The sequence below is a fragment of the Lissotriton helveticus genome, chromosome 10 (genome assembly GCF_964261635.1).
Source record: "Lissotriton helveticus chromosome 10, aLisHel1.1, whole genome shotgun sequence".
Lineage (NCBI taxonomy): Eukaryota > Metazoa > Chordata > Amphibia > Caudata > Salamandridae > Lissotriton > Lissotriton helveticus.
The window spans coordinates 1,011,139,216-1,011,165,731 of NC_136071.1; the positions used below are offsets into that span (position 1 = coordinate 1,011,139,216).

At 44.4% G+C, this 26,516-nt stretch overlaps 1 protein-coding gene across 5 annotated transcripts in view; it reads left to right on the forward strand.

Annotated features, from left to right (window-relative positions):
- The first annotated feature begins 4,062 nt into the window (after nucleotides 1–4,062).
- The window catches only part of ICA1 (islet cell autoantigen 1), a 403,261-nt gene continuing 380,807 nt past the window's right edge, over nucleotides 4,063–26,516 (forward strand). Inside the window, exon 1 of one of the 5 annotated variants that reach the window (XM_078663689.1) lies at nucleotides 4,063–4,081. Coding sequence is in view for 4 of the 5 variants with exons in the window: in XM_078663690.1 (XP_078519816.1) it covers nucleotides 4,351–4,361 (11 nt within the window). In the remaining variant the exon portion in view is untranslated. Of the gene's footprint in view, nucleotides 4,082–4,171; nucleotides 4,362–26,516 lie in introns of those variants that run through there. The other 4 variants (XM_078663690.1, XM_078663691.1, XM_078663692.1 and 1 more) reach the window with 4 other exon arrangements.

Consider the following 26,516-nt stretch of genomic DNA (forward strand, 5'->3'; position numbering starts at 1 on the left):
TTGGTGTTGCCGTGGACAGCGCTACTTGTGCGAACTCCCCCGTCCGATGCCGACCCCCCACCAGTGCTCGTGGTGGCCCAGCTGTCCTATTGCATGCAATCCCTCAGGTGCCTCACTCCCTGTTGTTCCGTGGCCCGGCACGGGGCTCCTGCGTGTCCGCCGGTCAGCCCTGTCGTGGCTCAGCGTGGCTCGCTCCAGGCGCACCTGTGGCTGCTTCTCGGTGGTCGAGGGATGGTGTCCTGGTCGCGGCTGCACCACAGGGGGGGAGAACGCCCCAGGGGCCGTCGCTATGGTGGCTGTGGTCCCCTCTGCCAGTGCCGCTTACAGTGTAGCACAGGCGTCTCACTCTTGACCCAATGCCAGGGTCACAGGTGCCTTGCTCGCCGGTAGGGTCTGGTGCACCCAAGCCCGGTATCGCGCCGGTGCGCCAACTCAGTGTTGTAGGCAATACCACCGTGCTATGTGTGGTCCTGTAAGTTCCCAGTGCTGGTGTGTCTGCGTGCTCCACTAGTCCCCCGGGGGCACAGCGCCTGTATCCTTCCTTCCCGCGTGGCGTTGCAGTCGTCTTACCGTGATCGGGGGCCTGTGTTCTGCCGTCTGCCGCCCGTGGTCGCTCGCCCCCGGTACCTTCGTGATCAGGTGTGTATCACGGGTGCTCGCTGGGGCCTCCCAACGTCCCGGCGCCCCTGCCGGGGGCTCCGGTTCCACCTCCTATGGGCGGGTCAATGGGCCTCAGGTTCCTGGGCCTCCGTCAGCTGACTGTGCCCACTGCCATCGGTCGTCTGCTTCTTGAGATCCGAACAGCACCTCGCTGGTACTGCTGGGGGCCGTCCGCCTCCCCACAGCGGTATCTACCGCGCCACCTCTGCTTCCCCAGCTGGAGCCGCGCTACTCTCGGCGGCTCGCCTCCCGGTCGGGCAGCGCGTCTTCCGCCCGGGGGCGTCAGCAGGGTGTGTCGGGCCGCTGTGCCCAAGGGTGCTCCAGCATTGGTGTGTCAGGCGCTGGTCCGGTCTCTCCCCGGCTGGTCACGGTCGGCCCGGCTCTGCGGCCCGCACTTCCGGTCCAGACCTCGACGTGCCGTGATCCCCACAGCCGGCGCCCTCTCTCGGTTCCCGGCTCACTCACTCGTGTGGGTCTCGGAGCGGCCCCAATGCGGCTGGTGATCCGATTTTCGGACCGAGGGTTGCACGGGTGTGTGCGATGTTCCGCCCAGCCTACCAGCCAGCTGAGATGCGTGCTTACAGGATAATTAACCCCTTTTGCGGAGGCTGGCACCGGAGCTCCGCTAAGGCGCGTCCAGTCTCGTTGCGCGCTTAGCCACGCCCCCCTGCAAATGTGTATTCTTGAGCGGACATTAGGCAATGTAATCATGACAGCCTCGCATGCAAAATAACGAAGAAAAATCAAGTTACTTTCTATTTACAGTACATCATGACACAGTCTTCCTTGGCATTTGGCAACACAATGACGACATTTTCCGTCAATACCACAGTACATCAGCTTGGCACACAACTGAAGGGCAACACCACAAATGTATCAAATAGAAATTCTGTACAAGTGCACTTTGCAGGTAGCCCAGTGGAAGGAGACCTGGCTAGATACTGCTAGTGAAAAACCTGACCCTGCCTGTTGATCAGCGCCGCGCGCTGGTATGCAGACTCCCCCTGCATTCCACAGAGGCGCGCGACGCGATCCGGCCTGCCATGCATGCCGTGGAGACAAGACCTGGCCGCGCGCACAACGTTATCCTATGGAAAAACGCTGCGCGCGGCCAGGTCTTGTCTCCCTTCGGCGTCTCAGACTGCTGAGACGCCGACAATAGTTCTCGGCGAGAACGCGCTTTCAGCGCGTTATAGCCGAGCCCTAAAAAGGGGTTTCACCACTTGCTTACAAGAGCACTAACATGGGGCTCGGTTGCCACTACTCAAATCCTGAACAAGGTACACAAATCCTTCATTATTTTTTACATTTCAGAAGCATTTTCTCGAGTTCACATCACAGCTCCTGGTCTCGAGAACGACAAAAATACTGGAAATACTCCTCTGGATATGGCTCTGGTCACTCTGGCATGCTTCATCAGAGGACTGAAGGGGTTGCAAATGTTGTTCTGTTACTAGCTTTTACATGATGGATGATTCATAACACCTTCTAGCCAGTTCTCAAACCGCTGCATATCAAGTGTTGTTATTAGCCAAGCTTGTGATTCCCGTTTTATCAGGTCTAGAAGAATGGGACTGCTTACCCTCCTTGGGAGTCTAAAATGTAAGCTTCAGTTTACACCTATCTCAGTATTGGATGCTGTATTCCATTGAACTATCTTAATAGGAAAGAAATTGCACCCTAGATACTTTTTCAGAGCTGCATCACAGTGGCTTAGCTATATGAAGGCAGTGAACATGTCTTTCCTTTGGTAGTATGGTGTTTAGATCAGCCTTTCTTACGCAGAAGGGGTTTTTGTGGTTATACGGTACGTTTTGTACCCTAATAGTGCACGATTTAGCTGTGAGTGGTCTGGGGCTTACTGTCTATGTGAGGGGGTGTCCAAGCTAGTGGGTTATGTTTTTGGGGTGGTTGTGAGCATGTTGAGAGCGAGTGTGTGCTAAGAGTGAAGTACTTCAAGTGGTAAAGGAAGAGCCAGGTGTTCAGTGTTGTGCTGAACATTTTTGTGCTCTTGTATGGTTCTAATGTTTTAGAGGAGTAAGATCCTGAGTGCTTTCGGCACAGAGGGAGGAAGACCGACCTATGTGTTGCTTGTCGTGTTAGAAAGAGCTATGCTACCTTATTATTTCTTACTGTAGGCATTTAGAATCTCTACCATACAATGCTAAGGAGGTTATGCTGATGGTCATCAAATGTATCTAGTTTATACATAGGTTTCTGAAGCTTATGCAAATAGCAAAAGTACTTCTCCACTTTTTTAAACTGTAGTCTTGTTGGCACTTGATTCTGTCAGACCCTTTAAACAGTATTGTAATCAAGGTTCCAAGGGCCTTCTTTGGTCTCCTTCATTCTTTCTTGTTTGGTGTATTCTATTTGACGTCTCAACCGAAGTGAAATATCCTTTCACTTCATCCACTATGCAGCCCCACAACTATTCCATTCTCTCCAGCACTTAGATTCTCGTCAGTAGCTCTGATCTTGCTTGCATGAGCCCCCCATGATTCACCGTTTCCCATCTCAAAATAATTTCCCTGCACCTTCACAGCCCCCCTTCTTCTGTGCTTGCTGCTTCTCTATTCTGCTTCCTTTCCTGCTCCTAATCTTCGTGCAGCCCTCATCTAAAATGAAAGTCATTGTTAGTTGCAATGTCAATAGCTCAAACTAATGTAAATGCGAGACCTATTGCATTGCAAATGCTTGCTTTTAGCGTCCCCGGACCGATTTCTAATCCCAATCCAACCCTGCAAAATACCGCAGCTCCAGCCCAGACGTTTAAAATACCCCTAAGGTCTAAGGAGTGGCAGAAGCTACGCCTTAAATTAGCACTTACAACACTCACTTTATGTAATACAGATCCCAGGCTCCGCAGGTGGACAGCTATTAATTATTTGCACATGTCCTACTGATTATTGTACGATAAATTAGTTTTAAGAACACTGTTGTTAGAACAGGATACACATTCACCTACAACTTCGGATGAATTTGCCTTCATTAACCTTATATTCTTAAACGACAGGAGTTGGCAGGTGTGGAATAGCATTCTGAGCAGGTGTGGAAGAGTATTCAGATGTTTCTCTCCCTACGGAGGCATGCTACTAAGGTGAACGAACAGGCGCGGCCTGGGCGTGGAGTCGTCAGTGTTTACTTATAGCTGCCTTGCAGCACAGTGCGAAACAGGCTCGCGCCGTACAGTACCCAGGCCTGTAAGCCTCCGGGTTTCCTGCATTGTGACGTCGCGCTGAGGTTGTTGTGACGCGAAAAACACCTGAGGACTCCCCGAAGCAGAGCGAGAGTTCCGGGCTCATATGGAGCCTTCCAAGTGAGGTGGAAACGCAGGGGTAGCCTCACGAGCGTGGCGGCCCCTGCGGGGCTCGCGTCCCAGTACCACGCTGGCTGCGTATGCGAGCCTCAGCCGACGGAGGTAAGGATGCCGAGCCGCCCCTCCCTCTCTGCCCTGGCGGTTGGATCAGCCAGGCCGTATGGTAATATAGGGGCGGGGTCTGAGCCGAGCAGGATGTGCGGTGCTGCCCGCGGGCGGGGTCTCCTGCGTGACGCGGCGAATGTTCCGCGCTGGGAGCGAGCACAGCTGACTGCGCACAAGAAGCAGCGCCGCGGCAGCTGACGGTGGGAAGGGACCCCCATCGTTCCCGGGGAGCGTGGAGAGCCGGACACGGAGCGGCGGGGTCCATTATGCACTCTAGGTACCCTGCGCGGCTGTTGTTGCTCCCTCTGGCGCGGGGTGGGGAGGGCACAGATGTGTGGACACACGGAGGGGTGACAGGTGTGAGGGAAATATCTGCACCTCTGACATTATGACCTAGGTGACTGTTTCCTGGGTTTGGTCTGTAAAGCCTTTTTAAATAATTTTTGGTATTTCTGTTATTAGATCACTTGTGCGCTTTATTAGTTTCTGAAGGGAGGATGCAACCGTCAGATGGCAGTAGTTTTATTTAAACAGTGACACATCAGCAGTCTGGTCACTGTATGTAAAAAATAAAAAAATTCAACTCTGTACTGTTTATCCACTGATTTGAACATTCTGGCTGGCTGGCCCAAACTGCATTTGTCAAGGAAATTATTTTTACCTGTGTAGGTGTTTTGGCGGATTTTGTTTAGCAACACAGATATCTTTTCGGCGACCTAATGATTGTCAACTGGAAGTTGTTTGAACTTTTTTTTAAAAACCTAGTGTGCATATTTATGATATAACTACGAAGGGGAAGCACCTATCAGATGTACATGTTTCTCATTCTCCTCAATAAATAAACATTCTATATTCTCTCGAAATCACTCACCGAAATCCTATTCCAGGCCTCCTACGTGTTGCTACTCGAAAGAACATTCTCTTTTGTACACTAATGAACGCAACTGTGGAACGAACATGTTTCGGAAACCGTGAGCTGTAGCGCCTTCCTCTAAAAAAAGAAACCAATCAAATACACTTTCAAAATTTTCTCGGCACCCTTTTGACAGAGCCAGAATCGAAGGTTAGCTGCTTCCAACAATTGCAATACGTTACTATAATTATGGAGCTCACACCATATAATCGTCTATATGACTTGATTACAGGTGTAAAACTCGGTAGTAGTCGTAATATTAATTTCTCGATATAGATTGATATTCAAACTGGTAAGGTTCAGGTTACTTTAATCTCCTTTATTTTCTTCCAAGCTTACTAGCGGTGGCTGCTGCCAATCTGACGTGGGGAGGCAGCACAGGGAATTTTTTTTGTTTTACAAAACTATAGACTTACCTTTCACTGCTGGCCGCTACGATCTTCTGCTCCTGCGCCGTGCTACTCCTCTGCTCCCGGCACTGCAATTCCCATGACCATAGACTCCCCACGCAATCCCAACGCTTCTCTTATGCTTTTACTCCCAGCATGAGAGAGGCGCAGAGTTTGGGCAGAGTGGGCCAGTTTCAAGCTCCAGCAGGGACTTGGAGCCTGTGCCCCTGAGCACTGCTGATATCTCCAAGGTCTAGACTGGATATTTCCAAGTGCGCGTGTCGGTTTGGCCATCTGAAGACAGCCCGTCAAACCGATATGCACACTTTCAGTGCCTACCAGTCCTCCTCCCACTGCTGCTGATGCTGCTACATGGCCCCGCCTGGACTACGCGACTGGAAGTGAAAAATAAAATGACAATGAAATACTTTTCATTTGATTTTTCTTCTGCTGCATTTCAGCAGTGGGGCAATGCTCCTCTGCCATAGCGGAGTAGCTGCACCTGAAGCTTATCTTTATGTACATACCCACCTACACTTCATTTTGCAGGCCCACTGATAAACTGGGTGGAGAGTGGCAGGTAAACTGTAGGTTCACCGGAGTGTTTGCACAGATAACTGCCAAATTTGACTGCTTAAACTTGAACTACCAAAACCTCATTATCTATGGTGTTGTAGTCTTGTTTTGCTCCCATTAAATTAACACAACTGAAGTGGGTGGTTTTATAGGTCAAAAGTTCAGGACTGGAGTCAGTGCCTGTAGTTACCTGGATTGAGGCAGACACTCTATATGTTGAAGCTGACCACCTTGAATACAATGTGTTATACCTTGATTCCTATAAATGCATCCACTCCTTAGCTTCTCAGCCAGAATGAATGTGATGACTGCGTGAAATGTTGGAATGCCTGATGAGAGAGAGTGGAATGTTTGTGTGCCTGCTTGTGTGGTGAGAGTGACAGTTGGAGAGAGTGGGCTGAGCAGCAACCATGCTGCTCCTGGTGGGACCTCTATGAAATTTGTAACATACTTCTACTGAACCAACCAATAAACCTTCTACTTTTGTTATACCTCCTGGCTACCTCTGGTCATCTTTGGATTCTACTTTACAACATTGGCGACAATCTGGAAGAAACCCTGCGTGACAAAGACTACTGAAGGTGAAATTACTTACATTTTTACAGAACTTTATTTGCAAGAAACTACTCAAAACAAAGCAACTTTAAAAAATAAGGAAAATAATGCCCTCCCAAGTCCCACCGGTGTCCTCCACCAACTGGACAGCCTACACAGGGCGCTTCACATTCCTTAAACTTATGGTTGCGCTGTGGAGCAAACGAGCTGTGGGCTGCGGCTGTGAGCGAGGCGAGGCGAGGCGAGAAGGACGACGAGGAGACGCCGACTGTGGCGCCCGGCCGCACCCTATTCCTGACTGCCGGAAAGGTATCCCGGGCGCAGTGGACCTGTGTTGTCCTGCGTCCCGGACACGGCTGGAGCGAAATGACTGCCGCGATCGGTGAGCTGGCTACAGCTGGGACTGAGAGCGCCTGCCGGATGCAGGCGACAGCCGCGGGTGACGTTTGGGGTGTGCCTGGAGCCCCTGTTCCTCCTCCTGGTGTTTTGGTGCTGCCAGAGCCGCGGGCACTCCCGGACGCGGCTGGAGCGAGACGTCTGCCGCGATAGGTGGGCAGGCGGCGGCCGGAACCGCGAGTGCCTGCTGGACGCAGCGCGAGCGCCTGCTGGACGTTTGGGGCGCGGCTGGAGCCCCTGCTCCTGGCGTTTTTAGGTGCGGCCGGAGCCGCGAGCCCCTCCTGGACGCGGCAGCTGCCGCGAGTGGCGCTTTGGGTGCGACCAGAGCCACAAGAGACTGCGGCAACAGCCGCGACCGACGTCCCAAGTGAGGCTGGAGCCATAAGATCCTCCTGGACGCAACTACAACAGAGGTACTAAACCATAACAACTAACTAAAGAAAGACAGGCAATTAATGTTTAATGTGCATGAAAATGTTATAACCTTGCAAGTAACGGAGCCAGGGAGCAGAAACAGGGTGCTAGTTCCTGGTGTTGCATGAGCGGCTTGTCAATTGGAATTCGGCAAGAGTCTTTATTTCAATGCTGGGACTAAAGTAGTGTGCAACAAGAAACAGCATTTCAACCATACAGGTGGCCAAGATCTACCAAGTAACATACGGCCGGTGCAAATAGCACGACTAAAACTACAACTAAAACAATACAAAGTGATTCACTACACTGTAATGGCTTATAAAAAACTAAGGTCAAGAACCATTTTTATGAAGAGGATGGGAACGGAAGAAGCAATTAGAGCACGGGCAAGACGGTAAGCGCCGGAAAGTCTGTGGTAATTCCCGGGATTAAAAAATATTTTACAAAATTAAACCTAGAGGAACAGGAACAAGCACAAAAAGAACAGACAGTTAAAGAAAAAAAAGGGAATAAAGAGGTTGGAAACGATGAAATACATCAAACTCAAATTCAAAACCAAAGGACACCTGAAGCTCCTCAAAAGTATTTCCACCGAATCGGATGAGTTAATCCCGACCTCCACTACAGTTGGTTCAATAATACCGGAATCATCCAATTTACAACAATCCCTAGAATATAACATTACCTGTCCAGATATCAACATCAAAGACTTAATATATCACACTGGACCAGAAAAGGAAACCCAGAACATACAGAGCAGTACTCCACAAAAATCATCAGACATAGAGGGATTCCTCGAAAAATCACCAGATCTCTCTCTCTTTAAAAGTATTGATCTTCATAATGACAATAACCCAATATCCAAATCCTTGTTCACATTGCAAAGTATCCTGGAAGCAGTCCTCATTCATCTAGGGAACATACTGGAAAATTCTGACCAAACACTTGACACCCAAATAGGAATACTCAAATTCCTAGTTGAGAAAAAAAGGAAGAAAGAGCAAACAAAGTCAACAGCAACAACAGGAGTTTGTGGTAAATGTAAAGGGGAATATTCTAATAACTCAAAAGTTGAAACAATAAAAACACCTCTTTCTCAAACAAAGGAAACTGCAACCCAAACCGGAAAGAAACTAATTATGGAACCTAAGGGCAAACTGGATTCTAATCATACATACTCTCTCAGAAACCTTTTTAAGGAGGAAACCAAATCAGTGTCTCCCCAACAGCCCGTAGCTTACTATCCAATCTTCACTAAAAGAAAATCTAACTCCACCTTGATCAGTCCTGCAATATCTAACCTTAAATCAACTGTTGAGATTGTGCTATCTAATGATGACACACAGGGCCAAAAAAGCGCTAATGACAAAAGAAATCAAAAGTTGATTAAACTGAAAAGGAGAAAAGCGCAAAGAAGAATTGAGAAAAAGAAAGCTCGTAAAATAAGATTTCAGAACAATTCTCCTCTTTTACCTGAAATAGAAGAAAGCGCAGAAATGCCCCAGACTATGAGAACAAAGAATCAGAAATCGCCGGCAAAAATTCAAAGAGACAACTCTGACCAACTGAGTAAATTAAATCCTAAGGCAACACATTTTCTACCATCAGGACACGGTCCGACAAGTCCGGCGTTAAGAGAGATCTCAAAAGGAGCTCTCTCTACTCAGAAAAAGGATCTGCAAACAGAGGAGACTAGGTCCAATTTTCTGGAAATTACAGACCTATTCCCTTCTGACGAAGCACCACTCAACCGCGGCTGAATTATTAGTTTGCTACAAAAAATTCGACCGTTACAATCTCTATCGCGTAACGAAATAAAACTACTTCTGTTTACAGAAAAATCAAAAATGTCAATTGCGATTGTTGAATTTTGGTCTCCAGTGATACCAGGAATCATACTGCAGGAGAGTGACACTTTACACAAATACGGTTATGACCTGGCTCCCGTATTAAAATACGAACCTCAAAAGAGACATATACCAGATGAATCTTCCAAAAAGCCTCGATCTTACCAATCTCTTAACACTACCATCAATCTCCTAGATCATGCTACAGAAAATATATTTGTGTCCATAAAGAACGGCGATAGAGAAATCTGGAGTAAGAAAACCCCCAGTGTTAAAATAACAAAGAGAGATCATTCCTGGTCCTGGATTTTGGAAACCTTGAACAGTAATAAACAGACTAAGGATAACAAATTCTCTGTTTAGCACAGGCTTGACGATTTCTTCATGGAACATAGCGGAGAAAACGAAAGAAAAATTGGCTGAAATAACAAAAGATTCCCCAGCAATAGTGGCCCTCCAAGAAACTTGGTCTACACATAACTTCAATCATGAGAAATATTTTGAATATGATATCCCTGCAGAACCGGTCGATCGGGGACACGCGAAAGGTGGGATAGCGATCTTATTAAATGAAGACTACAAATGGGCACAAGAAGTAATTCCAACTAACTCTAAGAATCACCAATGTATTAAAATCAAGTGCGAGACAAATCCTCCAGAAACCTTAAAAGATCTATATCCCCCTGGAGTAAAAATGGATGCACTTACTATAGAAATCCTAAAGGATATCAAACAAACAATAGAAAATCAGGGTTATCCATCGCTTTTTATCATGGGTGATTTTAACGGGAAAATATCTAATGAGTTATTATTGAAATGGGCAAATTGGCTCACAGACGAGGCCCTGGGAATATCTATTCCACTTCTTCCTAAAGAAAATAAGGCAGATAAAAGAGGGAAGATTCTAATAGCATCACTACCCATTCTAAATGGAACAATATTAAATGGCAATGTAGAAGGAGACATCCCTGCCTCAAATACTAGACAGGGAAACTGTAATGCCTCACTACTGGACTACATGATCTGTAGCTATGATCTGTTCAGATCAGTTTTACAACTCAAAATCAACTTTGCTGATGGTAGTGATCATGCGATACTACAGTTAAGTACAGAGTGGAAAGCACAACAGTCCCAATCAAATCAAATTATGTATAGCCATAGTACAGTCCTGGTAAACCCAACTCAAAAACGGATTCATTGGAATTCAGCTACTCTTACCAAAATAATCTCCATAATTGACTCAACACAACTCTTGCAAAGAATACACTCAGCAAATCCGATAATAAATTTCGAAATTGTGATTAATAAATTAACACAAAAATTACAGGAAAAGCTAATGCAACCCACAAAGAATCAAAACAAAAGTTAGCTACCAACACAACTTATCTAAACAAACTGATATGAGCACAATTTTTAGAAAAATCACCAGCTAGACAGCTAGAAATTAACAAATTGAAAAATCAATGCAGGAGAGAAAGAGAAAAAAGCAAGAGAACAACCCAAGATAAAAACTGGGTAGATTTGCAGATAGCAGCGAAACAAAAAAATCAACGTGTGTATTGGAATATAATCGCTAAAGAAATAGGCACGAAATAAGTATTACAAACTATCCTGGTGCCTCCATCAGAATGGGAACTTTATCTGACCAATTTATATAAATTAAATACTACCGCAGAAATGAAATACCACTATGTTAGGAACTCAGAAATAAAACCTTCAGACTGTGGAGTTTCTAGCCCATTTTCTATTGAGCTACACATAAGAAAGGCAAGATCAACAGGAGCAACAGGTCCGGACCAAATGCCGATTAAGGTCCTCCAATGCAACCCCTAAAGAGTGGAGTAAGATGTTATCTCCCCTTTTCAACTACATTTTCAGTACTGGAGATATACCCAAATCCTGGAAGGGGAGCATTATAATACCCATACACAAAAAGGGTACAAGGCTGTATCCTGGTAATTATAGACAGATAGCCCTTTTGTACGCAACTGGAAAGATTTTTACAGCGACAGTATTAGATCATTTAAAAGATTGGGCCTTTTCATCCAGACTGATTCCCCTATACCAGGCTGGATTTAGACCAAAGCATTCAGTCACCGACAATATCGCTGTTCTGCAAACCATCTTAGATAAATGTTACTATAAAATCTCAGGTTGTATATGCTGCTTTTATCGACTTTTCCACCGCATTCGATAGAGTAGACAGAGCGACACTATGGAGAAAACTCAGTAATATGGGTATCCCGGACAATCTACTACATATATTATCAGCATTACATACAGATACTTGGTGCAAAGTCCAAATGGGGAAGGAAAAAGGTCTTACTAGTGCTATCTCGACCCTAAATGGCCTTAGGCAAGGATGTCTCCTCGCTCCTTTATTGTTTTCCCTTATCTTAGCGATTTGCCTCAATGTTTTCAGCAGCTAAGTAACTTTCCGCCAAAAATTGCTTCCCACAAAATACATACTTTATTGTATGCAGATGATGTTATCATTCTAGATCTAACCCCATTTGGTTTGCAAAGAAGCCTTCAGGCTCTCTATAACTATACAGAGGAAAATTACTTAATACCGAATATCTCGAAAACAAAAATAGTACCGTTCTCTGGTAGAAAAAGGAGTACTAAATTTACCTGGTCCCGAGGGGGAAAAACTGTGGAAGTGGTAAATGAATACACCTACTTAGGAAGAATCTTCACCAAGTCCTTACAAAATAGGTCCCATACTTTGAATTTGACCCGGAAATCTGATGTTCACGTGGGAGCACTTTTACGGCTATACGCTGCATCTGGACAGACATTTTTCTGCAATGCTTAAGGTATATAGTGCCAAAGATCCACCAGTACTGTCGTACGCACTTGAACACATACCAATAAGTCCATGGTCCTTTCTAGATTTAAAAGAAGGAAAGATCCTGCGGAAACTAATGAAGTTATCCCAGTCGGTTCCAGTGCAAGCTCTCCGCCTTGAGTTTTCATTAACTAGCTCCCATACCCGAGGAATCGCCAATATCATCAGGTGGGCGTATAATCTCCTCCATGCTGAAGAAGGAACGCTCCGATTCCTGTTAAAAATTGAGACATTTGAACGTGAATCATCGAAGTATGTATTTTCAAGAAATGCCTTTTCAAGAAATGCCCTATCTGCTTTTAAGCTATCAGAGGTCAACATCAATCTGTTACTTTCTTGGACTCCTGCCCAATTGAAACTTTTCCTAAAGCACTTTACTACAAGACTAAGTTTTGACCTTGACTCTCAACATTGTCTTAAACTGTCTTTATATCAAAATATTACTGAAACTATTGAGTATAAGAAACCTCAACAATATATTAATTTTAACCTGTACCATGGGGTTAGGAGATCTATTGTTCTGCTCCGATTCGGAATACTTCCTGTAAAAACCATTACATCTAGGTGGTATTTAGAAGAAAACCCTATTTGTAATCTATGTAATGGTGAAGAGCAGGACTTGGAACATTTATTGTCTACTTGCACAAATGCGTCAGTGGTAAAGGCAAGGAAAAGATTTTTACAACCAGTTTATTCAAAATGCAGAATTAACTCCGTACAGGAATTGATTATTTTATGTCAAGTTCCGCCAAACGAATTTGTATGTCACAATTTTTACAAATTTTTAAAATCATTTTTAATCTTGTATTAGAATGAAATTTTTATCAAAACTGTTTAAATTACTATATTGTGTATTTAATATTTGTGGTTCTCAGTGGAGAACCAAATCAAATACAATAAAACTTGAAAAAACAATAAAAATGGTTTTATACTTCTAAAGAAACGAATACAGTGCTGACCAGTATACGTCAAGGACTGGCATATTTTCTCACATGGCAACATGTGTGGACATTCAGAGACGGTAGTGAAGAGCTGAAAGTCTGCCAATGTTTTAATCAACTGTTATCAACAGAAGACACTGGTCTACGTACATTTTGCCAAGTACTTGCGAGGGGCGCTTTGTTTAAGGAGTGGTTAAGGCGGTGCTTTGGGTGATGCGAGAACTGCACCGTACAGCACTTTTTATCTGTGTTTGTTTGCCGAAGGCTCGACTTCACATGCGTACCGAAGTCATGATGTTACGGACATATGAAGGTAAGCCCAATTTTTGGATTTAATTGTGGGCCCCAGCCGTCCTCTCTACATGTGGCAGTTCAACCGCTTAGTTTATACCATCGCACCATGCGCCCACCTTGTGCGTGCTTCTTTCAAAATTTGAAACATGTTTGACACTGCACGCGCAGCCTTACCGCTTTCCAGTGTCCAGCGAAGCTGCTGTGCATCCTCTGACGTTTGCTGCTTTGCGAAGCACAAATTTTAGTTACGTTTGGCAGCACAGTCGTGACTGGAGCCATACGGCGTGGCGTCACCGGTGCGTGCCGCCATTTTATGTTTGCATCAGTGTCCATCAACTGTGTTTTTTGCCATTTTATGTTTGGCGTGCTTCATCCTGTCCAGCTACTTCCAGCATAAAACGCTGTATGCCAACCACGTTTGCTCTTCTGTGTGAGTCAATAAAGTTAAATTGACCATTCTCTTCAACCAGAATCATCTTTATTGCTGTCAGCTTTCTGTTTTCAACTTTAGTTTTCGGCATCCAGAATCGGAGACGGAGGGCGCATTATTCTTTGCAGGTGGAACTGCTTTACAGGTCGGGACTTATCATGGTAATGCCTGTTTTTTTAACCATTTGCCAATTTGGAGGCCACTGTGGTCATTTATCATTCCACCATACTAGTACTTGCAAACCAAGGATCTCCCTTGGGGATTACCGTTACCATTATTACGAGCACAGGACCTCAAAATTTCATTTTGGATTGTTGGAAAGATACTTCTCAATTACAGTGGTGTCTTTTAAATGGCTCAATATTGAGTATTCTAATATTTCAGATCTCAGGGCGATATCATTTGAATCTCTCACTTCATTGGAGACTAACTTTGGTCCATGAACCGTCCGGATGTCTAGGATATGCTATTCTTCAATTGCCTTGAAAAAGTCTTTGTAAGACGAAAGACGTGTCGGCAAGCCGTGTGCTGGGAACTTTTATTGAAGCATTTTTTGGAATAAAAGAATATCAAGACTTAATATATGTTTTGGATCCTTATGTTTGAGTGAAATTGTTGTTAACGTCCTTATACCTAAGGTGAATGGGGGCTACATATACCCACAAATGCAAATGACGTTTATTTAACTAGTGATAAGAGGTGTGCTGTCCAAGCCCTTTCCCGTTTTGTCATCTTTATTGCTGTCAGCTTCCCGTCTTTATTCAGAGTCATTTTTATTGCTGTCGGCTTCCTGTCTTCAACCCGAATTATATAATTTGCTGTCAGTCAGCTTCAGTTTTTTTTTTTTTAAAGTTTTCTCTCGCATGGAACTTTCTGCCTTGGTGTGTAACCTTTCAATCCTCATGTCTTCCTGCTGTTCATCGTGTAAGCTGCTGCCGCTCTCATCTCTACTTTCATGTCTCATGCTTCTCAGAGACTTTTAATGCAGACATTTGGATCTACCACTGACCTCGACACTGACCCAGCATTCTTCCAGCATCCTAATGACTACGGTGACTACTTTATTTTAATTTGTTTCTTTTATCACTTTGTGGTGTTCTGCCTATGGTGTATTGCTTTTCTTATCATATATATTTCACCAGGTCATATTCTGTACTCTTAACGATTACCCCACCTGTGGATGGGATTATGTAATGATGTTATGATTTTATTCTGCTTTTAGTGAAGTTATCTTAGTTTTGCTTGACACTCTTATGCTGTTTTGTTGGGTTTTCGGTTAAGATTCATATTGTGCTATGTAGTATCTTTGCCATCTAAATGTAAACCCGGGCGACTCCCGCATCTCATGTGGTTTTGACTTTGTGAGAGCATTATTTATTATTGATTCTCTTCCCTACTCTAGATATTTTCAGGGTAATAGGCTTAGACTTTTTCTTTAGGGCATTTGTGGTACAGGAGCTGGTCTCCATACACTTATTATATTCTTCAGTGTGGGTAGTGCGCACCCCCTTTTCACTGTTTTCACTCTACACAGTATTTTTTTGTGCCTAGCATTAGTGTTACTCTTGCATCACCCTTTACATATGTTCATCCAGCAGTGTAAGTTGTTGTTCTCTCCTTGCTTTTGTTGTGTTTACACATCCGTTTTTGGTATGCAATGGGCTGTGTACCCATATTTGGTTTGTTATGGGCATTGGGCAGTGTACCCACTTTTTACTTGGAAATGCGCGATGGGCAGTGTACCCATATTTTGGCCTGTGTTTGAAATGAGCATTGGGCAGTGTACCCATATTTTGGTCTGTGTTTGAGATCCACATTGGGCTGTGTACCCACTCTTTGGTTCGTATTGTGCAATGGGTTGCCTACCCTATACAGTTAGTATATGAGGTGTGCAGAAGAGGGTGAGTGCCTAGGTATTTACATCTCCCCATTATCCTTCACTCTCCCAGCCCTGCACTATTTCCTCTATTGTGCAGTGTATAGAAACGTGGTTGGGGTGTTATACCTTTTGGTGTCCCTTTTCCCCAGCCTTGAGTTACCCTACTGCCTTGCACATTTTATTTACATAACATTTTCTGTTTATATTCTGTTTCTCTTCTCACTTTAATTTTTTATTTTTTAAATAAATGAAATACGTTTATTTATTCAGCTTTTTACTGAGTTTAAATTGTTATGCCCTAACTCTTCTGAAATATATATATATATATTTTAGAAATTCTTTTTATTAACAAAAGGAAAAAAAAGAGACATCAGGTGACATTAACGTCTCTTACATTTCTGTAATTACATCTCCACACATTCAAAATAATAGATATAAGACATAGGTATTGGGTCAAGGGGACACATGCGCTTCCACCTCCTCTGGACACGCCGGGGGCACACATATATCTCCTCTGTAATGATTCCAAGCCTCCCAGACCTTCCCCCATTTCCCAGGACACCCCCTTGCCTTATACACCGACCTCTCTCTGAACATGCACCAATCTAGGTCCTCCGCCCATTTCTTGACTCGGGGCGGTTGGCTGGCACCCCACAACTGGGCGATATTACTCTTAGCTATCATATATGCTAATGTGACCCATTGTTTCTTATAGCCGTTCAGATCTGTAGGTTGCCAGATGTTCAGAATGCACCTACGTGCCTCCGGCCGCATCTCCACTCCCAGGACCTCTCGTAGCGTATCGTGGACCTTCCCCCAATACGTCTGCACCCAGGTACAGTGCCACAATATATGCATGAATGTACCAAGCTCCCCACACCCCCTCCTACATTCCCCACTCTCCAAACGACCCATGTGGACCAGGCGAGGCCCGTGACATACGATCTATGGAGAACCTTTAATTGCACAAGCCTGAGCCTCATCTGTATCGCTACAGTTCGTGGTGAGGAGACCACCTTCTGCCAGTCCTCATCGTCTAGTTCCAACCCATCTTCCACCTATTGCGTTCTGAGGGGTACCAGTGGGTTCTCTGTATGGTTAATAAGCTTCTTGTATATTAAGGAGTTGGTCTTCTCAGGGAGGTGGCCGTCCAAAACCTGATCTTCAGGAGGCGAGGCGTCAGGAAGTAACGTGTCCTTTGCGATGCTCGCAAGCAGGGCGTGACTGATCTGGAGGTAACGGAAGTGATCACGGTCGTGGAGGTGATACTGTTTCTGAAGGGAACTGAACGGAAGTACTGTGTAATGTCCCCCAATATCTTTGATCTGTGTAATCCCAATGAGGTCCCATTTGTCGACTTCCAGAGACTCCCCAACCTTTCCGAGCTCCATAACTCCCACTTGAGGTGTCTATTTGCTGCGTGCCACACCTGGACGGCATGCGCCGTTGGCCCCGCGACGGGGAAACCGTCGAGGTCTGGCATAAAGTACCGTAGTGAAGTCACCGCCCAGTACTTGCCAGCGGTCCATAGCATTCCCCGGGGGCCTGTATATAACATGGTTTACCCCTGCCAGCTGGGAGGCCCAGTAGTATTTCCATATGTCTGGCAGTCCAATCCCCCATCATACCAAGGGGAGGGTGAGCTTAGAGAACGCTATGCGAGGTTTACCATCACAGACAAGCTGCCCCTGGAGGGCCTCTATTTCCTTAAAATAGGACGCGGGTACCTGGTCCATCGCGCTCTGCAGCGTATACAAAAACCGCGGAAGGGCCATCAACAAAACGTAGTTTCGGGTCAAGAGTGACATAGACGCCGAAGTACTTAAACCCTATCGGCTCAATTTGTATCGGGCAGGTCTTTGGCACAACCGGTGGGTCACCCGTGAGGATTAAGAGCACTGACATCGACCAGTTTATTGCGAACCCAGAATACCTCCCGAAGATGGCAAGCACGTCAAGAAAACAATTAAGAGATCCCCTTCAGGTTGGTAAGGTAGAGCAGAATATCGTCGGCGGAGAGTGAGATTTTGTCTTCCCATTCCAGCGTAGTCCGCGTATCCCGCGATCCCTCCGAACCCAAGCCGCCAAGGGCTCCAGGGCCAGGGCAAAGAGGAGCAGAAACAGGGGGCATCCCTGTCTCGTGAGCCTACCAAGGACAAAGTCAGCAGACTTTCGGTTGTTCACCACTACTCTGGCCAATGGCTGGGCATACAATAGGCGCACCCAGTTAACAAATTTTGGGCCAAAACCCAGCTTTTCCAGTACTGCGAATAGGTATGGCCACTCCACCCTGTCAAATGCCATAGTGGCATCTAAGGATACCAGTACCACAGGTTCCTAAATCGTCGGGGTTCTACCCAGCACCCCATGTAACTGACGCAAATTATGGGCCGTGTTACGGCATGACATGAAGCCGGACTGATCCAGGTGTATCAAGGTGGTGATGACCTTGGCCAGTCTTGTTGCCAGGAGCTTCGCCTGGACTTTAGGCTCGGCGTTCAACAGAAAGATAGGTCTGTACGAAGAACAGAGCATCTTAGGCTTACCTGCCTTATGGATAGCCATGATGTTTGCCACCCGCTGGTCGTATGGAAGCTGTCCCTCTTTCCTGCTTTCCACCAACATATCCGCCTCCGCGTACACCCCAGCCGAGGTATACACCACATTATATTACTCTGCAAACCTATCCGCTACGGCCTGCGGGTCCGTGAGCATAATGGAGTCCTCTCCCTAGATTTCTGGCACAAGCTGCAATGCCCACTCTCCTTTTTCGAGCCATGCTATCAATTTTCCAGCTTTATCCCCGTGTTCGTATACACTATCTGGGTTTCGCCATGCTGCACTCTCGACTTGTCCCCAGCTAGGCCCATATACTCGTCCCGCCGCAATTTAAGCTGGTGAAGCCCTTCCGGGGTCACTGCCCTAGAAACCTCTGCTTCCAATCTCATCACCTCCGCCTCTGTCCTCTCCATTTCCGCCTGCCGATCCTTCTTTTTCCCCGCGATCAGGGATAGAGCTTCACCCCGAACGACTGTTTTGTATTCCTCCCACAAGGTCTGTGCCGAGTCAACCCTACCTGCATTATCCTGGAAGTATCTGTCGGAGATCTTGACAATTTCTTTCTTAATGGTGGGGTCCCTCAGTTGCCATGCATTTATGGGGGCGACTCCCAACATCAACTGGGCGTAATCCAGCCGGAGCCAAAGTGGGGAGTGGTCTGAGATGCCCCTCCCCAAGTGTCGAGCCTCCCGAACCGCATGTGCCTGCGCAGCTGGCACCAACATGTAGTCTATCCTAGACAAGACTATGGTGTGCTGCGGACACGTGTGTAGTGCACCTCACTCGGATTTCGCACCCTTCATCCGTCCACTAGTCCCGTCATTTCTTAGAATAGAAATCGGGCAGCCATTTCTGCGCCGGTCTCAGGCCCCGGGACGGATACCGGTCTACCTCCCCGTCCGCCACTGCATTAAAGTCTCCCCCCCCCCCCCCCCCCCCCCATCACAAGGAGGCCCAATGGCAGAGTCAGGAAAATAGAACCCAGGTCGCGGAAAGTATCGGATTGGAGGCTGGGTGGAACATATATGGAAATGAAGGTGACCTCTCCCTTTACTTTTTTGACACTATACTGGAATGTTTTACACGCGATGTTTTACACGCAAGGTTTTACATGCAATGTTTCAGTTATTTCTATTAATTGTTTTTTCCAAGGGAAAGGGATGTGCTATCTTGTAGCTTTTCGCACTGTTTCACCCTCCCTTCATTCCAGTCACTTTCTACCACTTATTCACTTCTTTCTTGCCTGTCACTGTACTTTTATTCTTCCTCTGATATTTATTGTGCGCAATGTTGCAAGTATCATAATTTTTACGTTCTTTTTGCAAATTATTGTTGTCCAAGGGAAGGTGATATGTTCTACCTTGATTCCTATAAGTGCATCCCTGCCTTAGCTGCTCAGTCAGAATAAATGTGATGACTGCGTGGAATGTTGGAATGCCATATGAGAGAGAGAGAGAGAGAGAGGAATGTTGGAATACCTGTTGAGAGAGAGAGTGGAATGCTTGTGTGGCGAGAGTGACAGTTGGAGAGAGTGGGCTCAGCAGCAACCATGCTGCTCCTGGAGGGACCTCTATGAAACTTGTAACATATTTCTACTGAACCAACCAATAAGCCTTCTACTTGTGTTTATACCTCCTGGCTACCTCTGGTTATCTTTGGATTCTACTTTACAACACAATGCCTCATATCTTGGAGGTGAATCTTGCCTCTAAAGTGCACCACTGTGGTTGATGGAGTACAGATGTAAACTAGCTGTACAATCTTCTGCTCTACAGAGGATTTATTTCAGTGGTATGAGGTGGATGTCTATGTTGCCAGCCAGCAGGAAAAGGCCACCTGGTTACATATCCGCAGGATGAGACCTTGGCTGTCGGATCTGAAGTCCTGCTCCCAGAGGTTTGCCCTCACTTTGTAGAGAAACAAGAGCTGCTGCCAAGTTATTTGCATTTTTTAATGATAATGGTCTTGAAGATGCCTCTTTCCATGTAGAAGCCTAAGGATTCTGTGTTTCTGGTGATTAATCGCCCGAGGGTTAGTGCAGTGAGCAGTTCTCATAAGCTTGTTAGTTGCTATTGGCTATCAGGATAGACTCCGCGGATTACAGCGTCTACCCCGCGGATTACAGCGTCTACCCCGTGGATTACAGCGTCTGATCGATAGATTTTCTAACTTTATTAAGGATAGAAAACTGTCTATTAACAAGGGGAAAACTCATACAATGACTTATGGAGCTAGAAGAAAAACCTCTAATGCCTTTTTTATTGAGGGTGAAAAGGTGCTAGAAGTTGATAAATTCTGTTATCTCGGTATAACCTTCTCGAAAAACAAAAAGTGGACCAATGAATTCAATAATATTAGTAACAAAATGGCGAAAAATGCACATGGTGTTTTTAGATTTGCGGCAAAAGTTGATGAGAGACGCACAAGGGATATGCTCCACATTTATCAAGCCAGATGTCTCACCATTGCGATGTACGGTGCCCGGGTATGGGGACATACGCGCTCCCATATTCTGCAATTGGAGGAAAACTCTTTCTTAAAAAAACTCTTATGCTTACCTTCCTCCGCCCGACTGAGTTGATCCATCGGGAATTGGATATCCATTTTTTAGATGACCTACTATTAATCAGGCCATTAATGCTATGGCGGTCGATATGGCTTCAGGAAGAAAAAGCTTGTAATAGATCTATTATAGAGGATTGTTTATCAATGGATAAATCCCGCAATATCCCGTGGTTAAAATATGTTGCCGACTGTTATTTAGAAATATTTAATATTAATGTATTGACTGACCCTAGTGCCGCATCTAAGATATCCAAAGCAGACCTGAAAACTACATTCCTGGCCCAAAAAGCAAGGAAACGGGTCTCAGCCTATGGATCTATGTCCACAGTAATGTTCTACGGTAAATACAACATGAATGAAGGTTTTCCAGGCTACTTATTAATGGTGACTAGGCCATCCCATAAGTTTGTACTAACTAGGCTGAGGTTTGGCGTAGTACATCATTTAGTGGCCCTGCCAAACCTTAAGAAACATCCAGTTGGGCCTTGCCTGTGTGATGGCGTTACCAAACAAAGCACTTTGCACTTTTTATTGATTTGTAAACTGTACATGAATTTTAGATTAGTTTATCTGAAACCCATGTTTGTTAAAAATGGTGCATTTACTGTTAATCAGGCGATGAGTTTGCTATTTAACATGGAGTCTGCTGATATCTGCTTTTTTACTGCCACCTTTTTAAATTGTTCTATTAAGGCACGTAAACGTATGCTATTTTTAGGAACACTGTCTGCATTTTATGCTATGTTTCGTATTCTGTAATATTGATATTATATATATTTTGTGCTTTTATGGTCATTTTTTTTTATGTGCCGAATAATTTTCTTGAATTGAATTGACTCCTTTTTTTGGGGGGGGATACACCTTCAGGTAGGTTGTCAACATCTAGGCTTCAGTGGTGGACTGGCAGTACTTTAGGTGGTTGAGGTGTTCAAGTAGAGCTAAATGTCCTCTTCATACTGGTGAATCTTGACGTCCGTGCCACCTAGGGGTGCGCAGAGAGATCCTTGTACAGAATTGAGGTGACCAATGATGATATGGAGCCTTAAGGAACATTGTAGATCACTGGGATGTTTGCTTATCTTGAGAAACTCGCTTGGATGCGCTTGTACTTGTCTGTCAGATAGGAGAATAATCATTCAATGACTGTTCAATCAAGCCTTTATATATTAGGTAAATGTGACTGGGTGGATGACTCTTTTGAACCCTGTAGAGAGCTCCAGGAGGATGAGGATTAAGCGGCTTCACTGTCTGTGGTGCGAAGATCATCAGAAACAACAATATGGTGTCAGTCTCTTTGCTACAGTTTGGTCCCTCTTTATTACAAAGACCAGAGCTTCAAGTTCATAACTTTGACTGACTATGTCCCCCACTTCGAAGTGCTAGCCTGAAATGTCATAATTTGTTTTCTTCATTACACTATTTTTTATTTTAAATGACCACCAGATAATGTAATTGAGCTTAAATAAGCACCATCAGTATTTAAGTTTAATAAAATAACCACGACCATTTTGCCACACCAGAGTAGAACTTCACATCGGTTTTGTAAAAGTACACTGTTGCCTTAGTTCTGACGCCTCTGTATACACCAGCCAACCTATTGGAACTGGTTATTCTACATGAATATTCTATTGTCAGTAAAATGTCAATGTCCTTCTTGGACCTTATGTGACTGGGGACTAAAGAGGGGGGCAGTCTCACCTGGCACACCAGCCCCTTCCAAAAAGCTGGGAGCAGCTTTTACTAGAGAAAACCCATATAATTCATTTTGTTTTAAGTAAGTCATAATATTTTCTATCTACATTTTGTATTCCAAGCTAAAACCATTAAAATGAATAACTCAAAGCTTCTGTCATTTTAGAGTCATGTAATTGAATTATGGTGATTCTAAATTGTAGCAGTCGAAGCTCGGGCGGCGGGGTGTACCTTTGGCATGCATTGAGCTCCACAAACTAAATTTACTTTACCTTCAGTTACATCAAGAACCAACTTGAACTGACCACCTGTGATTACATACACCTGGTCTTTCTAAATACACACATGTCAAGACTGTAAAGCTTCTGGTTTGTTGCATCATTTATATATATATTTCTTTACCCATGGATGGGTTGTGCATCTCCAGCCTTTGATACACACCTGTCATGTTTCCATCGAGGTGCATCTCATGTTTTTTCAGTTGAAAAGTGATGGTGCTTCTGGGTAAACTGATCCGTATATGACCATAGCCTCTTCTTACAATCCAAACCTCACGTGCTGCTTGTACAAGAGAAAGAATTACAGAATTATATGTTTGCCGCTATTAAAAATAATTTAAGCAAAGTTGTGAAAAATATCTACGGCGTCAACAACAAATAAAGCCTTACTGATTTTGAAATGTAAGACTCCATCTGAGAAATGCAGACAGATGGCAAACCTATCCGTGCAAACATTCTACAGTGTGAGAACAGTGAATTCGAAAAATGTGTTTGTTCTATGAAGATGGTAATAATTGGCATGACAGCTTTTTAGTCAGTTTCCTAGTAGCCGAGTTGGCATCGTTTCATAGTTAGAAGTGTCACTAACAGGCAATAATTCCCTTCTAAACTAAGCTCCATTATCTGAAGAGAGCCGCCCCCCCTAACGAGAATGGAAGGAAAACAAATAAATATATATATTTATTTGGTGGTGATTGATGATCAGCACGAAGCATTGAAAAGGACGTCCATTTCTCTTGTGTAAAGGACCTGAAAGGGGAATATAGACTAGTCCATGGCGTTGATAACTGTACGGGATTGGAGTGTCTCAGATGGGAAGGTATATACTAAATCTCTCCGTTATTTTTTTGAGTAAAGCTGAAGGATGAACGACCTAAGAGAACTGAACCAAATTTTACTTAAACACTACGGTGGTTCTCATGTTTTCTTTTACGTATTTGTTGTATGTCTGTTAAATACTTTGGCTGGCATTTTAGTGACATCCTGGCAGCTAAATATATTGAGCTTTGCCTTATTTTGGCATATTTGACTTTCACGATCATTTAAAAAAAAAAAAAAAAAAATTTTTTAAACCTATAACTTTACAAACCCTGCCCTGGAATACTTGCTATATGGATGCATGCTAATAATACATTGGCACTGAGGATTTGAGGGTTCACCATATAGGGACTGATAATACCACTCTCTGTGATAAAGGATGTCTTTTTGCATTCCAATGTTCACAAACTTTAAACCGAAGTTTGCAGGCTTAAGAAGTTTTTTTTAACTGCCCAAAAAAGTTTGTGTAATATTATAGGTTTTCAATATTAACTTAGTAATAAATGCACTATATTTTCTGTGCAGGAAATTGCATATAACTTTTTCATCACACATCCCAACAAAATGGCCGACAAACGTTACTTTAAAGAACTGTGTGGTTAGATGTATGAATTAAGACCCCGTGCAGTTTTCTAGGTCTGGTTATGGTCACTACTTGAGCCATAAGACCACGCCTATGATGTACCCTCAATGGAAAGAAATATTTACTTGGGTTGCTGTGATCTAAAAGTTGTGACCGTAATAGGTCTGGCCTTGAGACCAACTTCAGCTGTCTTACCACCCCAATTTATCCATTAACTAATTAAAAAAAATACAAATCTACAGGGGCTTTCCTTTAGGCTTTTTCATCCCTAGGTCTCTGCACGTTTTTATTCACATTTTGAATCAAACTAAGGACAGGGTTTTTATGATAAGGGGAAATACTGGGCGCTCAGTTATTGTTTGACGCTTGGGTAGTGTGAAAGCTATGTTCAGGATGGTGGCGCAATCAGGCGAGTGGATAAGCCCTATAACCCCTCAAAGGCGTGTGTTGACAGGACAACACACTGGACATAAACAGCTAAATGCCTGCTGCACACAACAAAAAGAATAGAGTCACTGATTGTGTCGCGATGGACACCTTAACGTTCAAATTGCAGCTGTCAAGGAGAGCACAAATGTCTTTTTGGAAAATATCTTCATTTAATAGTCTTTGTAACCAGCCGTCATGTGTTCCTTCTTTTAGGTCCGTACCTTCTTCGCACGGATTTTCCTACACAACCTGGTCTCAAGCAGAGCCGGGTCGGAATTATCACCGGCTTAGCTACCTCAAACCTTCAGCCCTGAGGAGTCACGGAATTACATTCCCATGCGACGAAACACGTGTCGGCTGGATACAAAGACTATTAAATGAAGAAACTTTCCAAAAAGACATTTGTGCTCTCCTTGACAGCTGCAATTTGAACGTTAAGGTGTCCATCGCAACACAATCAGTGACTCTATTCTTTTTGTTGTGTGCAGCAGGCATTTAGCTGTTTATTCACGTTTTGCTCCAGCCCACAGCAGCATGGGGCAGTGGGTCAGCCTACTTTGTCACTTGACCTCCTTGCACTGTGAGTGCATAATGTTTCTTGATTACACAGGCGCACCCGTTTAGTTTTATATTTCTTCTTTTGCCACTGTTTTTGCTTATAACCTGTGTGATAAATAAATCAATTATGGCAAGCATTCCTAGGTCATGCCTTTTCGTTTTGCCAATACTTGTTGACTGGCTCTAATCACTGTGTACATAGTGTGTTCTCCAGTGAGTTTTCCTGCCTTATGCGATTCAAACGTGTAGAGTGCTTACAGGTTTTCCCAAAAGGAATTCGAACCCCTTGACCTGTCTTGCAGGTTTCTCGGGGACGTGCTTTGTGTGGTTGCAGAAGAATAGGCCTTTGTGCCAGTGAAATTCTGTAAATAATACTTAAATCTCCGGCTGTGTTGTCTCGAAAATATTTATTTTAACACTCGTGCAGTGCCTATTTCGAAGCATGAATTATTTTTTGTTAACGTTTCCTACCCACTTGATCACCCAAGTAATCGACAGGGTCAGGGACATACATTTTTAATACGTTCCAAGGTCACCCCACCCCCCCCCCCCGTTGCTTTTAGTTTTTGTGAACTCTGTTCAGCGAAATTTAACATCAGAGTGAGTGTTTGCTTTCTACACCCTCAAAAAGGCTTATGTTTTTGTGCAAAATCAGGACCCTTCATCGATTGCAGAACTAGACTTGAACATGTTTACCTTTTTTTGAAGCGTGACCAAAAAAAGGAATCAGAGTTGGTTGCCTGTTTTCTCCTCGGTACATACAAGTAAAAAAAACAGGGAGCAGAAGTCACGGCAGGTTATACAACATTGTTTTACAGATACTGCAGTATATCTACCCCGCTGCACCTGTGTCCCCACAATCCATAGTTCCTGTATAGGCTTCTGGGAGCAGCACAGGGCATGAACAGTTCACTAGTAAAACCTCATTGGCTGCACTGGTTTTATTGCAAGGATTCACTGGTCAGTGACGGTGAATCGTGGATACCCATAGTTGTATAAACAGGGGATTGAAGAACCACTTCTAATACTCCTACTGGGCTTTTTTTGTCCTTACTTACACCATAACATTACAGTAACATTCAGTTTTATGAGCAGTTTCTATAGTATAGCAGTTTTTTTGGCATCACTAATAAAAGAACAAGCATTGGCATAGCCAGTAGGTCTTGCCTTTGGGACCTTATAAGTGTTTAGTTATCCAGCACAATATCCTTGGTGCAACAAGATCAACTGTTGCATGGCTAAACACTTATAAGGTCCCAAAGGCGAGACCTATTGGCTATGCCAATGCTTGTTAACAATGGAGGTTGAGGCAGGTATAATGCTGCAGTGCACTTCTGTTGCCTTTGCGTAGATGATAAAATCAATTTTGTGATTGGAGTCCAGTTCTTGCCTGCTCAAAATGAAGACATGAGTTTTAATCTCGTCTTTCCTCATTCGATGAATTGTGTGACAGTGGGCATTGAA